At 36.5% G+C, this 16391-nt stretch overlaps 1 protein-coding gene across 1 annotated transcript; it reads left to right on the plus strand.

Moving 5' to 3' along the window:
* Positions 1 to 2589: 2589 nt before the first annotated feature.
* On the plus strand, positions 2590 to 12577 carry LOC131971715 (deoxynucleoside triphosphate triphosphohydrolase SAMHD1-like). The gene is made up of 13 exons (XM_059333281.1): positions 2590 to 2641; positions 3065 to 3225; positions 3397 to 3512; positions 6068 to 6183; positions 6691 to 6864; positions 6948 to 7036; positions 7741 to 7849; positions 7945 to 8036; positions 8162 to 8277; positions 8938 to 9071; positions 10152 to 10235; positions 10392 to 10496; positions 10626 to 12577. The coding sequence occupies exons 1-13, from the start codon at positions 2624 to 2626 to the stop codon at positions 10767 to 10769; spliced, it is 1458 nt and encodes a 485-aa protein (XP_059189264.1). The 5' UTR covers positions 2590 to 2623; the 3' UTR covers positions 10770 to 12577.
* Positions 12578 to 16391: the final 3814 nt, after the last annotated feature.

Raw genomic sequence — 16391 nt, forward strand, 5'->3', positions numbered from 1 at the left:
CCTTATGAAATCCATAAATCAATTTTTTTTAAAAAGTAAACACATTGCATAATGCGTTATAGGTATAATAAAAGTTCATATGTTTTGCAGCAGGATACTGATGTGGAAATTGTGCGATGAGTTCTGTGTTGTTGTCCGCTGTATATCTGGTTAAGGGGTGGGACACTTTGCATGTTTTGCATGCTGCTTTACATGTAGGAGCAAAGCAACAGGTTAACAGACTGTAGTAGAAAGCGATCAATACAGCTTATAAATCACAAACTACTAAAGCTGCTATTTAAATGCAATTAAACCAATGGACTTCCATATCATATCTGTACAATTGGGGGGTTGGGGGCTATTAAATGACACTATAGGGTTGACATAGTTTGACATAGTTGAGAGTTGCCACATTAAAGTCAGGGCATGCTCTTTTAAATCAACTTTTTCCGCATTAAATTGACAGAAAAAACATGAAGGCTAATATAATATATCACTGATATATGACTCAATGATTTGAGATGATGACAAACAGTGAACTTCAACTGGGGGGGGGGGAATGATGTAATGAGTAAACTGATGAACAAAAAATACATCGCACAGTTACAAAATTACACATCTTCCTCTGTCAGTACTTTCCCTCGAATGAGTTGATGAAATAACTTTCAAATACCAGTGTCATTAAATAAAAGTTACTGTTGCTGGGATGTGTCTGTTAAATGCAGTACCTTTATTTTTGGACAATATGACTGCTCTGCATGTAACCACGATGTAGGTGAAACTGAGCAGGACTAATATGTATGTATATATATATATATATATATATATATACATATATATATATATATATAAAAAAAGATGAAAGGTACCAATATGCCTTTGATCTGCCAATATTTGCTGATAATATTGTGAGGGCACAGCAGTGATTAAATATAAATTAGACTAGATGTAATAGTTAAGTGGGCTCATTTCATCTGCAAAAAAAGGCTGTAATTGAATCGGTATGGCCCACAATCACCAGGAGAAAAGGACATAAAGTGGATCTATCTCTGGTTTCAATTCACCACCTCACCATCTTTGTCAATGATTTCTCTCTCCATGATGTGCATAGACAGGGGACAGAGTTTCCTTAAATGTAGGCAGATTTTATTTTCTTTCTTAATCCCAATTTATGTTTAGAAACTGGCATAGGGATATTTCAAGCTCTTTCTTGTGTGTACACAACAGTTATAAATGAGACCCCAGGTGTCCTGAAAGATGGTATTTTGTTATCCTGCACTCACAAAAAAAAACCCTCTGATAGATAATAAAAAAAAAGTCAAATTAAATTTTTTTTTAAATTGAGAAAAAATAGTTCACTGATCACTCCAGAGAGCTGATTTACTCTATAATCTCCCTCAGCTGAGATGATTAAATAACTTTTAAATACCAGTGTCATTAAGTGAAGGGTGTGGTTGCATGATGACACGTGTCTCTTTGAAAGCAGTACAGATTTTTTTGGGAACTTGTATGACATTTGCTTTGCATTTGCTTTGCATGTAACCAGGATGTAAGAGGAACTGAGCAGGAATGGCACCAGCTCAACTGACCATTACTTTTAGTCTCACGCATATATTTTAATTAGTGAGTCCCCACAATGGAATAAGGACCAAATAAAGACGATATATGTGATATAGAGGTCTGAATCACCAGAGGCCCCACGATACAATTCTATCCCAATACTTGAGTCACGGCACGATATTATTATAATTTTAAGCATTTTGCGATATGGTGAGTATTGCGATACAATATATTGTGATTTAACTGTTCAACTGCACTTGTGTCCACAAAATTCTATTCGATTAAGAATTGTTTTGTCAAATAAGAGAAAATTCTCAGTCTATTCACCTCACTTCAGTCTTTTTATTTCTCCACAATGAGAGTCAAACCCACAGACTGACCAACAAAGTATTCAGTCAAACTGAACTGAACTGACATCAAACATGTATGGACGACAACAATTGCAGCATATCCTCAAATTTTCGTCAACTTTAAGCTTCACTGCTCTGAATTTTTTTTTGAATGAAACATAACAAAAGCCTAACTTTTAATTCACCACCTCACCATCTTTGTCACTGATTTCTCTTGTCTCCATGATGTGCATACACATGGGACAGAGTTTCCATAAATGTGGGCATGTTTTTTCTTTCTAAATCCCAATTTATGTTAAGAAACTGGCATACAGACATTTCAGTGTGGTAAGATTTAAAAGACAGGTATTGTTCAAACCCTTTGTGTCTTTTGTGCAGGTCTGTCTGGATAAGCTGGATATAAAACGTGATATAACTTTATTCATGTGACAGTCACTGGTTAGACGCAAATACAACCTAGGACATCTTCAAAGCGCTACAGAAGACTGTAGAGTGAAGGAAACGTGTCAGTACCTGCAACAAGAAGGACTTTGAGAATTGGAGGCTAAATATAGAGGTTAGTTTGATAGTTTTATAGATTGGTTTTACTGTTTGGTAAATTAATTGATGTTTAAAATCCACCTGAATGGATTTCTTTGAGGTTTCACATTTCAGTTTTCTCTTTTGAACTCATTTCCTATCATTTTCTTTATTCATAGAGAAAACTTGGTGACCATCTGAGAATCCAGCACAGTATGGCAGAACAATACAAGGTAAGATAAATCCTGAGTGTACATAACAAAACACTTCAGGGTCAGTTTACTGTATAAACACAAAGCCAAGACTGTGCATGTTTTCTGTCTATTGTTTTTAGTCTGCATAACAAGGCGATGAAATGTCAGAGGCAGGAAAATGAAGGTGAGGAAGATTGTGGTTTGAAATGAAGAAAAACTAGTTAACTGATCACTAATTTGGGTCATAAATTGACTTGGTGTGTCCAAATAGTTCTGTGACATGTTTAGTGATCCCATCAGGTGTTTTTGTAGCTTTGGTTTCCATCAGACTCACTGGGCCGAATGAAAGAACTTTTTTGAAATTAGCATCCTCCAGCTACCCTGCAGAGCCCTGAGATGAAGTGTAGCTGTTTTTACGGGTTGGATCATAACTGGATTGTGTTTTTGATTGTGTCCTGCCAGGTCATTAATGATCCCATCCACGGGCATGTGGAGTTACACCCACTGCTCATCAAAATCATTGACACACCTCAGTTCCAGAGACTACGACACATCAAGCAGCTTGGAGGGGCCTACCATGTTTACCCGGGAGCATCCCACAACCGCTTCGAACACTCGATTGGGTATGTCCGCATATTGTCAGATAGACACAGATACTATGTGTCTCAAGGTACTCACAGTGAAAATTCTATGAAGATTGGTTTGTTGTTTATATGACTTTTTTGCAGCATGATACTGATGTGGTAAATGTGTGATGAGTTCTGTGTTGTTGTCTGTTGTATGTTTGATTAAAGGGTCGCACACTTAGCAGGAGAACTTGCAAAAGCTCTGAAGGAAAAGGAGGAGGAACTCAATATCACTGACAGAGACGTCCTTTGTGTGCAGATTGCTGGTCTTTGCCATGACCTGGGTGAGTGATACGTATATTTTCACTATTACATGTGTTACATTTTGAATGGTAATTCCAGGGTGTGATTAAGAGTGAAAAGGAACATGAAACTATCCATAAATTATCAAATACCAGTTGCTGTGGATCTAATGTTCAGGGGTCATGCATGAAATGGCTCAAATGATCACATTAAAATATAGAATTTATCTTCTTAAAAAAATACTGTTTTCTTATTTCAGTGTTGAATCACAGCCAATTATAACTCAACAGTTGCTGCAGATCAGAACAATTTATGTCATGCACTTTGCCCTACTTGGCGGGCCTTTTAGGATTTGTGCAAGTAAAGTAATCATTTAAATATAAAATAACATTTTAGACACCGCGGATAATCATATATATATATATATATATATATATATATATATACACACACATATATATACATATATACACACACATACATACACACATGCAGACATGCTTGTAGTAAGCTCTTTGTGTGCTGTGTGGAGTTTGCCATATGATCCAAAATGTAAATGTAACTTTTCCTTTGTGTTTGAAGTATGTGTAAATTAAATATACAAGTATATTTTTTCAACTCAATGGCCAGTTTCTTTTCTTATTAGAAACAACAAGTTAAGGAGCAGTTTGATATGTTTATCTAATGACAGAGAAAAAGGATAACAAAGGATATTAATCCAGACATTGTTGTTTTCAATTCCAATAACTAATAATCAAAGGTCAAACACAATCAGAGTAAACCTAGACAAGAGATAACTTTCAACTTCTTACACTTAATCAATACAGCTTATAAATCACAAACTACTAAAGCTGCTATTTAAATTCAATTAAACCAATGGAAACTTCCATATCATATCTGTACAATTGGGGGGTTGGGGGCTATTAAATGACACTATAGGGTTGACATAGGCCCCGTTTACACGAGGACGCTCGCGGGTAAAAACGACAAAATATTTTATCGGAAGTGCCTTTCGTTTAGACGGTGACGGCGTTTTGGGGGCTTAAAGACGCAAAAATCTGAAACCACCTTCCAAAGTGGAAAAGTTAAATACGCTCCGCCGTAGCGTGTCTGTCTACACCGACAAGACGCAAAACTCTGATCTGATCTGCTCACGTCACGTATGTGTTTACGTCACATACATGCTCCAGTACAGGAAAATAAACAAACGTGGGATTATTTCCATGCGTCGGACCTTCACGCTGCTCTGGCAGCTCTAATAAACTTACAGGAGTCTTTCCACCAAATGTACAGGATATGTAGAGATAGTATTAGTGAACAGAGAAGGATCTGTAATTACCTCTATCACATTTTGGATGCAGCAATTCGTCGGAGGCGAGCCAGACGGCTGTGAACGAGACCTGGGAGATCTAGTGGATGGTGGATAACTTTGTGGAAGGAGTAGCTGATGAAAATGTGTGGCGTGAAAACTTCTGCATGCCCAAAGATGCTCTTATCGCTTTAAGTGATGCCGCCTGGCATGCATACAATCGAATTTCACACACTTTTGCGTCACCGTATGCACGCAGATTTCCTCCCGAAAATGCTCGTCTAAACGAGGAATAAAAAGTGAAGACGCGACGCCACTTTTGCGTCTTCTGTTCAGACCGTCCTCGTGTAAACGTAGCCATAGTTTGACATAGTTGAGAGTTGCCACATTAAAGTCAGGGCATGCTCTGTTAAATAAACTTTTTCCGCATTAAATTGACCAAAAAAACATGAAGGCCAATATAACATATCACTGATATATCTCTAATGATCCCATCCACGGGCATGTGGAGTTACACCCACTGCTCATCAAAATCATTGACACACCTCAGTTCCAGAGACTACGACACATCAAGCAGCTTGGAGGGGCCTACTATGTTTACCCGGGAGCATCCCACAACCGCTTCGAACACTCGATTGGGTATGTCCGCATATTGTCAGATAGACACAGATACTATGTGTCTCAAGGTACTCACAGTGAAAATTCTATGAAGATTGGTTTGTTGTTTATATGACTTTTTTGCAGCATGATACTGATGTGGTAAATGTGTGATGAGTTCTGTGTTGTTGTCTGTTGTATGTTTGATTAAAGGGTCGCACACTTAGCAGGAGAACTTGCAAAAGCTCTGAAGGAAAAGGAGGATATATCTGATATATCTCTATGACTCAATGATTTTGTCAATAGTGCGCAGTAAATGCCTAGGACTTTGGACATTTTTTTATTACGGTTAATTTGAGTCATCACAAACAGGTGCAGTCAAAATACTCTGGATTTCTGCTGAAAATTGGCAAGGTTTGGTAAGTCTCATTTATAACTCAAGCAGGGTTGAGAGTATGGCATCACTGCTGGTATATTCTTGCATTAAAGGAAATAATGCTGCAAAAATGTACCTCATCCTGAAAACAACAAAGAAACATGGAGGGGATGTTGAATTTGCATCAAACAGCAAACAAACAACACAGGCCTCATAATATATACTCAATCTACCCATTGCTCACCAGTTAACCTTATTTAACTTTGCACAAATTCATTGTTATGTCAACATGATTTTATTTTTCCAATATCTAGGACATGGGCCCTTTTCCCATCTTTACGATGCAATTTTCATTCCAAGAGCAAATTTCATTCCAAGAGACAACGATCCAGAATATAATAAACTAGAGGACAAAATGAAGAAGTGGAAGGTAAGAAACAATTACTTCTGTTGTTCCTGATGTGTGACATGATAACAAACCAAAAAAAACAAGCACATGTAAAACACATAGGCAGGAGCTTCATTAATGTAGTGACTCAGCTGGATACAAATGAGAACTAATTAGCAAAGAAATGAACAGGGAGTTTAGTAGTCAAGGTGGCAGCACAAAGAGTCAAAGCAATGTAGTGCTGGCTGGTGCCTTACTTTGATGTCTGGGGAAAGTGGGAGAGGTGAAGAGAGATCTAAATTAGGGGGAGTAGGGAGAAGCTTGCCATATGCACTACAAGTGACACGGTCACTATGTGAGTTATCGGCACAGATCTGTCACCTGGCAAAGGTGAGAGATAAGACAAACATTCACATTCCTTTTCCATATCCTGTCCTGTTTAAAGCAGAGATAGGATCTTTATACTAAAGCTTTTGTCATTGTATTTTCACTTTGTTGTATTTTTTCTTCTCATGCTAATATATATTAATGGATCTGTGCATCTTGCAGCATGAGAAAGCCTCTGTAGAGATGTTTGACCACATGGTGAAAAAAAATAATCTGGAGGACGAGATGAAGAAGCATCACCTGAAGTTTGAAAAACCGGTGGATGAGAATGACCCAGACGGTGACGACATGACATTTATTAGAGAGATGATTAAAGGAAAAAAAACAAAAACACCTGTGAGTTGTGTAAAATCACTCAGTATCATCATCATTGCTACAACAGCCAATGACTAATGCTACTATCACCATCATTTCCACAGGGGCGGGGAGTGAAGAAGTCCTTTCTCTATGAAATCGTGGCCAACAAAGAAACTGGCATTGATGTGGACAAGTTTGACTACTTTGCCAGGTGGGGCTTGTTGAACAGCTACAGATCAGCAACCCTAGACACAGGTGCCACCATTGGCACGCAGTAGTTGAATCAATGGCACATTAGCTGTTAGTGTGCAAGGTTTTTTTTTTGTAAATGTTGAAGTGCCAACTCATCAACATGTCAAACAACCACTAGGATAAGGATAGCATCATTGTTGTATAGTACTCATATTTCTGTTATTATGTAAATTACTCCTTTTTGACATTTATGGTCACTTGCAAAACTTTGTTAATGAGGGAATGTCATATAAAGCAGTATGCTGAATAACAAATTTTCAGTTTACTGCCTAAAAACAAGATTGCTGGAAGGTCAGTAGGGTTAATGGAAGGATGGAAGCATTCATATTTATGCTCTTATATATAATCATATAATTATAATGTTCTGATTCTAGGAGAAACATGTTTTGGCTTTTTTTTTGCCAACATGGTTGGAATTAATAAATAAAATTAAAGATCCCTTTAAGATTAAATGTATGCGTTGGTGTCATAATAAAAAACATTTGTTAACCCCAATGTTGAAAATTTTCAGAAACAGCACTTCATATGGAAAAAATTGCCAAGCCCTGCTGTAGGGCAATTCACTCATTATATCCTAATGATTTTCAGCATTCCTCCGGATGCTTTAATTAGTTTAACGCATTTAACCATTTTTATCCGCTCTGTATCCCTCTTTTATTTCAGGGACAGCTACCACCTGGGCATCCAGACCAACTTTGACCATCGCCGCTTTATACACTTTGCCAGGGTGTGTCAGGTGGAAGAGAACTGGCATATCTGCACTAGAGACAAGGTGCTGACTTTGCTGCATCTCATTTAAAATCATATTTTAAAACCGCAATCTGTTTAAATGATTTGCTGTGACTAAAAGACATTGATCTCTTTTAGGAGGTGGACAATCTGTATGAGATGTTCCACACAAGGTACTGTCTCCACAGAAGGGCCTACAAGCACAAAGTTACCAAGATCATAGAGACTATGTGAGTATTTACTCTACATCATTCAGCTTTATCTGGTGTCTGATGTAACTTAATTCATTGCTTCATAATTCAATGTCTTGTATAGTATACATAAAAAGGATAATATGTTGGGTATAATCATCCAGGATCGCAGAGGCCTTTGTAAAAGCAGACGAGCACATCCAGATTAAAGGCTCAGAAGGGGAGATGTTCTCTCTCTCCACAGCCATAGGTGACATGGAGGCCTACACCAAGCTGACAGGTCTGTAGAAACCACTGTGTGATGTGAGCTTCTGTTTTAACATTTAGACACAGAGAGCAGTCAGCTGGATACACAGCCCATCATCTTTGCCATGTTTAAAAAACAAACATTTGTTTTCTTTAAAAATATGCTGAGTTGGCTAAACATGTTCTGTTAGACGGCTGTCAGTATTATCATGTTGTGTTTTGCTTTATTTTCATTGGTTTACATACAGTGGTACAAAGCCTTTTGACAATGTTCCAAATTATTCTAAAGATTTCAGGTGCCCGATGACTCAGCACATAAACTATGGAGCTCCAGCAGTTAAAGTAACAGTGTCAAACAGTTAACTTACTGCGGTAGAAAGAACGCCATTCTCAGTCATGGTAGCATAGAAATCAATTAGTGAGGAGCTATAAATCAAAATCTGCACCATTGGCTAAACAAAAATCAAGCTTTAAGTGCACTTTTGCAGTACAACAGCTTGGCTAGCTGGCTCACCACTACTATAATCTAACATGAACACAAGGATGAATCATATTTCTGATGAAACAGACAGAAAAGACATGCACATACCCTTAGCTCCCATAGCTACTGATTGAAGGATTTATTTTTGTGTGTGAGCTTTCAAGCCCAAAGCCCTTTCTTAGCAGTTTGTTTCTGTCTCTGTTTGTCCTGTAGATCATGTGTTTCAAGACATACTCAATTCCCCTTCAGAGGAGCTGGATGATGCAAAGCAGATTCTTAAGAGGATCATCGATCGAAAACACTACAGGTGTCTGGGCCAAACAAGACCAAACCTGAGCCTAACCAAGGTGTGCAGTCATGTCTTTGGATGCCTCTATCACATTACACTCCTGTTTGAAACGCCTATGTCACTGTGGCTATGGGAACTATAGCCACTACACTTGGTTTGGTTATGACAGAGCTGGATGTTGTGCTACTTTTGTGTTTGATAACTGCATATTTCTTGCTTCTGTTTTCTATCATTTTGCATTGCCTCTGTGCATATTGTGATTGGATTTCACTGAAAGTGAAAGTTGTCAACTTCACTGTGTTTATGATAACACTTAATATTCCAATCAGATATTGAAATTGTTATGGAGCATAAATTCAGCTCTTTTATCACAAAAAAATCTTCTTTCTTCTTTTCTGGGTGAAAAGGTGATTGCTCGTTCCTTTGTTTCATTTTACATTTCCTCTGTGGGTGACTGGATTTCATTCGGACGACAACACATTCCTACCATTCCATAAATTCCTAGAAATGGAATTGAGAGGATGTGATAGCAGTGAGAAAAATCACAGGATTAAATGTTACTTAGACTACAGTACATTTAAACTTCAAAAAATCAAACTGACTACATTCAGCAAAAAGATCAGTTAAGACAGCCAACATCTGGTAATGTGCCAGACAGACACCCTGGCTGAAAAATCATTATTTTTACGGTCTGACAAAATCAACATAAATACTGGTTACAGAGCTGCGCTGTACCATCGACTATATTGACATTTAAAATGAATGAACACTGAGAAAGTTAGAGATGACAGAAAGTTGTCCTCTCACTGCCACACAGTGAGTTATTCAGCGATAGTTATTTAATCATGGTTGATAAATACACCACCGTTTCTTCGATCTTTTTGGTGGCTCAGCCATGACAAACATTGATTGTATGAAATTGAACAGCTTTTTGTTATGGCTAGCCGGCGTGGCTAACCGTTGCTTAGGGGGGGCAGGAAGGTCATTTACTATCACAATGATTCTAAACAATTAAGTTGAAAATGCTTTATAGTTCAGCTTAAATGCTAGTGGTTAGCAAAAACAATTCCTAAGTTAACAAGTCCTTTGCTGCATGACTGGCAAGAGATTACAGATCATTTCTTTTCTTCTTCTGAAGACAATGAGAGATCGTTGGCAACAGGAATTGGCCGAAGCCGTCCCCAACAATGGCGGGCTGACAGCGGAGGACTTTATAGTTGAGGTGAGTTTTTAGTCCAATTTTTTTACCATTATTTTTCTTTTTCTTTTTTTAGACTTTGCTTGATTGATTATCTTTTAGTTTGAATGTTGCCTACCTCTATTGGCATAATTTACCTGAGAAAAATAAAAGAGGATATTTCTCACCTTTGTATTGCAGGTCGTCACAATGGACTATGGCATGAAAGAAAATGACCCCATCGAGAATATGTATTTCTACAGCAGGGGAAACCCAAACCACCCATTCAAGATTTCCAGAGACCAGGTCAGAACCAAATCACAGGCAACAACAATTTCAATCTTTGTCTTTCTTTGCATGGGTTTGTGTGCATTTATTCATAAGGCAGTCTCTGTTATGTCATTATTCTCAAGTTGATGCTGTCATTCTTGTCAGGTGTCCAAGCTCCTCCCAACCTGCTTTTCTGAGACGCTGATCAGGGTCTACTGTAAGAAGATTGATGAAATAAGTCTGAATGCTGCCAAGGAGAACTTTCAACAGTGGTGCACAATGAAGGGCTGGCCAATCCCTCAGTACTAATCCTGCATTTAAAAGCCTACACTTAAATATTACCTGTGTGGGGCCCTCATGCTGGAGGTTGTATTGAATGGCTTATAATATCATAAACATCATATTTATGTTTCGAGTATTACAATGGGTTCCCAGTTCCTATTCCCTAGGGAAAGTTCCTACGGTCAAAAAGGGGCTTTATGCCACATCTCTTTGAGTTTCAGTATCCGAGCCCAGTCTAATTCCTGTCATTATTGACTTTTCTCAATTAATTGACTATTATATTATGGTTTATCAATGTAGGAAAATAGGCAAAGCAATGTTGACAATTTTGCCTTGAAAGATACTTGTGTGCTGAATCATTTCACACAAATACTTGCAGATTAATATTTGTTGTCAATTGACTGATCAACTAATCATCTCATCTCCAGTGTAGTGTACTGTTGTGTTTCAGTATTGACAAATTACATCTCTGACTCTGCACTGCTGTAGTTAACACTGATGAATTTGTCTGTCTTTATTTACTTGCAGGATGGAGAAAGAGCAATACCTGAGCCCAATGTTGGGAAAGATAATTAACACAGTTCATCTGAAGTTTTGGAAGAGGGGCTTAAAAACACAAAAAGAAAGCAAACAGTCCCTGAGACTCATTGGCTCATTATGATTGAAGTTGATTAAATTGTTCTATAACGAGTGTGTTAATGAGCACAGTGCAGTACCAACACCATTTTCTCCCAAAACTAAAGATTTCAGAGGAAGAGGATGCATTATTGCATTAGTTGGGCCATATACGCTGTTTTAGAGCCCTATTCAATAGTATACAAATAACTTTGTTTTCGTTTGATAATTTTAATCATCTTTATTTTAGACTTTAGATCTATATGTCACATTATAAACTGAATCACTGTTTAATACCATGTTGGTCGCAAAAACATCTTTCACAGCAGACATTTTGGCTTGTGATCGCAGGAAAAGCACAGGTGAAATTGACGACATTAACGATGGCTTAGTTCTCTGTGTATTCCTGATGATGAGGGCAAGCTGTAAAACACTACCAACATGTGATTTAGACCTAAAGTTAACATTTAATTGTAGTTTAACGATTTCATATGTTTAGAGGTGTTTGGTTTTGAAGTTAATCGTGTGTTTTTGGTGTATGTTGTGGTTTCAACATGGGACATCCATCTATATGAAATCAGATTTATGATTACTATAACATTATACTGTGTACCACTATATTTTATTTCTTTCATGTAACAATCTGTATGAATGTAGTTAACACAAACTTCTAATATTGCTGTGTTTTGCCTTCTGTGTGAAGATTAGTTGTATATTTAATATGTGATCAGTATGGGTGTCTCAATTTAAATTCTAAATCGAAAATCAAAATGAGCTTTCAATGTTGATTTATGAAATCAAAGCCAGGATTGGCAAATCACAAGTTTGATTGTATGGCCTTAATGTGGCACATTAAAGAAAAATATAACAGTTTTATCACTTTATATCATGTAGTGCATCTTTTAAAGAATTTGAAAATGTAAGTAATTGTTAAACTGTAGTTTTAATCAAATTGTGAAAATTGAAAGTCTAATCAAAGCTGGATTTGGAGAATCAAGACACTAATAATAATAATGGGGCTGTAAAGGGAAACCTACCAAAGGTTATTAGAACTTGTTTTCCTAACAAGATGTGTTGCTATTAACAGATTGGGTCTGCTCTTTTCGTCGAACACCAGATGAAATCATACTATTATATTTCCCAGCTATAATAATGATGATGCTTCCACTGAATATTTCAATAAAAATATGTTGTCAAAGAAAAAAGCTTTTCTGAAGAAATTGTTCAAATGTATGCAGAAGCAAAAAAAGTACTTTAAGGAATACTTCACACAATAAATTTGTATAATCAGTTACTCACCATGTGCTTCCTTGAATTCTTGAAGAAAACTTTGTTTTTCCTCCTATGGCAAATCCATGAACGGCCAGAAACATAGTAAATATTTCATGAGTTGAAGTTAGTGGAGGCCAGGTTCAGCAAAACTGTATCAGCTCGTGCAGTATAATCCAAGTCTCATTTATCCAGTCGAATCCTCGTCCGGACTGACACGGACACGCAGGACGCCTGCACAAGCCAGAGACAGTTGCCAGCCGTGAATCTGGCAAAGAATCCCCATGTCCACGCATGGCCTATGTAGCCTACTTACTAATGGTAGAAGCACAAATATATCTTAAAAAAGACCAAATCAGCCAAAATATGCAGGTCTATTATGTTAGCCATACAGAGGATGGAACAAAACAGTCAAGGGGACCAAGGGGACCGAGATCAGGGTTCGACCTGTTTTCTCCAGTTTCTTCCTCGCAGTGAGAATCACTTCTCTTTCAGATAGTTCTCTATCCATGGGCAGGAGAGGCTCCATGTTTTTGCTTCAAAAAAGGAAAAAAAAAACATAGCATTACAATACTGATCTGCACGTTGATTGACTTGGCAAAGGTCAAAACATTCAGCTTAGCCTTAAAATCTGTCAGAGCTATCACTTCAGTGGTATTTAAATTTAAACATTTAGTCAAGTATTCGCAGTGGTTAAAATTCAATATGGTATTAGTTGTTTATTAAATTCTTCTACAATTATTTTTTAATTACTAATAAGCTGGACTCTCTTTTCTGCACAACTCAATATCACAAATACACTTGATGATCCATGTCGCAGGATGCATGCAGAAACACTTCACCCTGGTGCATTGCACACACACATTCTTCGTCATCTATTAATACATGATAAAAACATCTATTTATACATAATGCATCCTATTAGAGCAGCAACAAAATGTGCCAATATTGCCCACCCCTACTATTGCATTGCCTGTTTTCTGGATGCATCTCCCTTTTCCTCTTTTAAAAGACATTGTTGGTTTTGTTGTATAATTTGTTTGTTTGTTTTTCCCTTACACAATAGAAGGGTCTAATAATATAGGTTGTATGCTGTGATTTCAGCTGATAGAACATTAACAGTTTCATTATATCGGGTTGTACAGTAGGCGCAGTATATTGTAACCAAGTACTTTTACTCAAGGACTGTGCTTTACTTGAGTATTTCAATTTAATGTTAGTTTATACTTCTACTCCACTACAATTTTGAAGCAAATATTGTACTTTTTTCTCTACGTTTTTCCTGACAAAGACAGGTTATTGCGACAAAATAAAATTAACTAATAAATATAATAAATAAAGACACCTGAAGCATAGACATCTGCATCATATGTTCTTTTAAATAAAGTTTTAAATATTTGTGATATTGGACAACATGTATGCTGATATAGATACAATCAATATGTCTTTGATCGGCCAATATCAGCAGATAAAATTTATTCTGACATGGACCACTCTGCATAATCAGTACTTTAACCCATAAGAACCCATGGTGACACCCGTGTAACAAACACTTTAAATCTTGTAGAATCTCCCATATTCAGCTTTATGCTTGACCTTAACTCATTAAATTCCTAAGAGATGTATACTCAACACCCTGGTGTGGTGGTCATTTGACTTTGACAATAAGTGACTTCTCCAAAATGTGGCTGTGACTGGAAACAGGAATGTGGAAAAAGTAGCTAATTTCAAAAAGCTTATTTTTTTGTTTCAAGGGTAAGTTTAAACCCATTTCACAATCCTATTCCGTTAATAGGGAACTGAACAAATTAAAGTAACAATTTTGATATATGTTATGGAGATGCAGACAAAAAGGCAAATGTTTATTTGTTTTTATTTATTATTGATTTATTCTTATTTTGTTACTTAAAAACAAATCTGACAAATAATTTATTGTTAAACAGCACTATAAATGTCACAATTTTGATATATGTTGTGGTGTTGCAAAGAAAAAGGCAAATTTGTGTTTCTGTAAGCAGAAAATGTTTTTTTTTTTTTTTTTTAAATAAGAAATATCATAAACATAAATACCATAAACGCCCAATGAATAATATGGTTACTTACAGCGCAGTGTATTTCTAAACTGTGGTACCTTTAATTAGGAAAAGGTTCTTCAACCACTGACTAGGAGTTTTACTTAAATACATGGAGAACTACAGTGGTGGACTATCTAAATGACATGCCATGCCTTGTGTACAACACATGTTTCGTGTCTTTTCATAAAAAGGTGTAACATTTTCGGGTCGGTGGTGGCGTTTAACTTACGTCGTGTTGCGTCAGGTCCTAATGCTGGTCTCCCGCTGAACACGTGTACATAAATGCCGTCCCTTTACGTTAATTGCGATATGCGGGTGGTAGTAAACAGCTTTCAAAAACACCGGAATTGCACTTACTACATCTCGGTCACTGAACGTAATCCAACTGTTATTTCGCGCCAACATCTTCGCCTCGCCTCGTTCACTGCACTATATTTGGCTCCACCCACAACGTGCCAACCAATGGGGAGTCACCTGCGTCAAGCTAACCGTGATCAGCAAGTAATACACGGAAAGTAAGGTGTTTCACTTGTGTAATAAAATCCTAAAATATGTACCCATATTTCATGTAGTTTGCTAAAGCGGATTAACATTTATTCGGTTTTAATTAAATATTTATTTGTTTGATTTTAATTTTTCTGTAGAATTCTGAAGCAGGTAAACACTGTAATCTAATTGTCTATTTCTATTGTCGATTGTGACATGAAAAAATATGTGCCTCTATATGTGGTTTTGTATTAATTTCTAAATGTATTGGTAAATGCAAAAAAAAAATGTATTGGTAAATACAAAAAAATGTTTTTCTGGTCATTTACGGACAATGGTGAGGGTGCTACTTTTGTCTCTGGATAATTGTGAAAGCATATACTTTCTGAGTTTTTACAAAGCAAACAGTCAATTGATAAAGGAGAAAGGTTTTAGCAAATTAATCCATAATCCAAATAAAATAGTTGCAGTTCTATGCAAAACCGTTAAAATGTGCTCCACCTCAACCAACAGTGAAATCCTTTACATGAAGGCATAGTGTTATGACCCAACTCAGCGAGGGAAAGGGGAACAACATAAAATCATGTATTTTTGATTAAAATAAAGTTATTCATTTACAGGGAGATTGTTGATACAAGACTACAAAGGAGCAGGTGGGTGTTGGGACATTCATATTAATTGAGCTCTTTAATTTAATCATTTTATACATGAGTCTCTTCCTGTTTATACATACATACTTTTACTGAAATAATATTTTTAAATGCAATACTTTTACTTGTAACAGAGTACTTTTTGATTATGATATTTTTTCTTTTACTTAAGTTAAGGTCTTTCAATTTATTCTCTGTCTTTTACTGTTTTAGTCTGGCTTTTAATAGTCTCTCTGTCTAATTATTTACTGTATTCTACTTTTTTAGTGTAGTCCTCAATTGTGTTTTACAATAATATATATTGTATTCATTTTTTTTGTTTATTAGATAGTGTTTCCTCAGTTCTTGTTTTTTCTGTAAATTGTTATAGAATGCTGTTCTTTTTATTAATTATGAAGTAATTTATTGCTCGGTCTGTGGTGTGTGTAACACTGTATTTGTAAAAAAGTGCTATACAAATAAAGTGAGTTATTGATGAAGGAGATGAATACTTCCTCGTCCACTGTATGTAGATTACATTGTGATAAAAATTTATTCAGGAAACTGGCATGTCT

The sequence above is a fragment of the Centropristis striata genome, chromosome 5 (genome assembly GCF_030273125.1).
Source record: "Centropristis striata isolate RG_2023a ecotype Rhode Island chromosome 5, C.striata_1.0, whole genome shotgun sequence".
In the NCBI taxonomy this organism is placed as follows: Eukaryota; Metazoa; Chordata; class Actinopteri; order Perciformes; family Serranidae; genus Centropristis; species Centropristis striata.